General features: G+C 44.8%; 1 protein-coding gene across 1 annotated transcript in view; it reads left to right on the top strand.

The window, feature by feature from the left end:
• HERC1 (HECT and RLD domain containing E3 ubiquitin protein ligase family member 1) overlaps positions 1–1,087 on the top strand; it is a 250,627-nt gene that overhangs the window by 234,909 nt on the left and 14,631 nt on the right. Inside the window, exon 71 of the mRNA XM_011969255.1 lies at positions 138–276. Coding sequence (XP_011824645.1) covers positions 138–276 — 139 coding nt within the window. The remainder of the gene's footprint in view (positions 1–137; positions 277–1,087) is intronic.

Genomic DNA, 1,087 nt, shown 5'->3' with positions numbered 1-1,087 from the left:
AATGTATTTTATTGATGCTGATGCATGGTACAGTTATTAACTTACTTATATCTGCCACTTTCTAAGAAAAATTTCATATTGACTTCCTCTTTTCCTCTTTCTAATTGAATCTCTGTATATTTATGATTTATGCCCAGCTCGGTCTAGGCCACACCAACCACGTTCGAGAACCAACCCTGGTAACAGGTCTTCAAGGGAAAAATGTTCGGCAGATCTCGGCCGGCCGTTGCCACAGTGCTGCGTGGACAGCACCACCTGTCCCACCAAGAGCACCAGGTGAGGAAGGAAATCTTTACGCTCTTGCAGCTTCTCTTTCAGCAGTACCCCATGGCACTGTCTGCTTGCCAGTTCCAAACTGTATCCAGCATCGTTGTGAAACCATCAAGCCTTCTGCCACACAAAGCATTATTTGTGCTACCAGCACTGGAAGTGTTTTCATAGCAGGCATTTGTCCTGCTGACATCAGTATGAACCAGATCCTCTCTGCACCCCCCAAAAGAGAATACATATTACTTATGCAAGCAAAAATGTATAATTTTAGCAGCAACTAAGTTCTTTTTTTTTTTTTGAGGTGGAGTCTCGCTCTGTCACCTAGGCTGGAGTACAGTGGTGTGATCTCAGCTCACTGCAACCTCCGCCTCCCAGGTTCAAGTGATCATACATCATTCTGTTATTACTTAACTTTCCAAGAATTCATTTCCTTTCCATAAGTGGAATCCAACGATGTGTTTAGTCATTAAGACTCATCTGCTAGATTTGGAATGTCCTTATTGCCGGTTAGTTTTTAGCAGTCTGAACTGTGAGGACTGATATGATAGAGAAAATCAGCATTTATTTTATTACTGGGGGCTGGGTGTGGTGGCTCACACCTGTAATCCCAGCACTTTGGGAGTCCGAGGCAGGTGGATCACAAGGTCAGGAGTTCAAGACCAACCTGGCCAAGATGGTGAATGCCCGTCTCTACTAAAAATTAAAAAATTAGCCGAGTGTGGTGGTGGGAGCCTGTAATCCCAGCTACTTGGGAGGCTGAGGCAGAAAATTGCTTGAACCGGGGAGGCAGAGGTTGCAGTGAGCTGAAATTGTGCCA

This window comes from Mandrillus leucophaeus, unplaced genomic scaffold (assembly GCF_000951045.1).
Source record: "Mandrillus leucophaeus isolate KB7577 unplaced genomic scaffold, Mleu.le_1.0 Scaffold12, whole genome shotgun sequence".
NCBI lineage: Eukaryota > Metazoa > Chordata > Mammalia > Primates > Cercopithecidae > Mandrillus > Mandrillus leucophaeus.
This window is presented reverse-complemented; position numbering and strand designations above follow the sequence as displayed.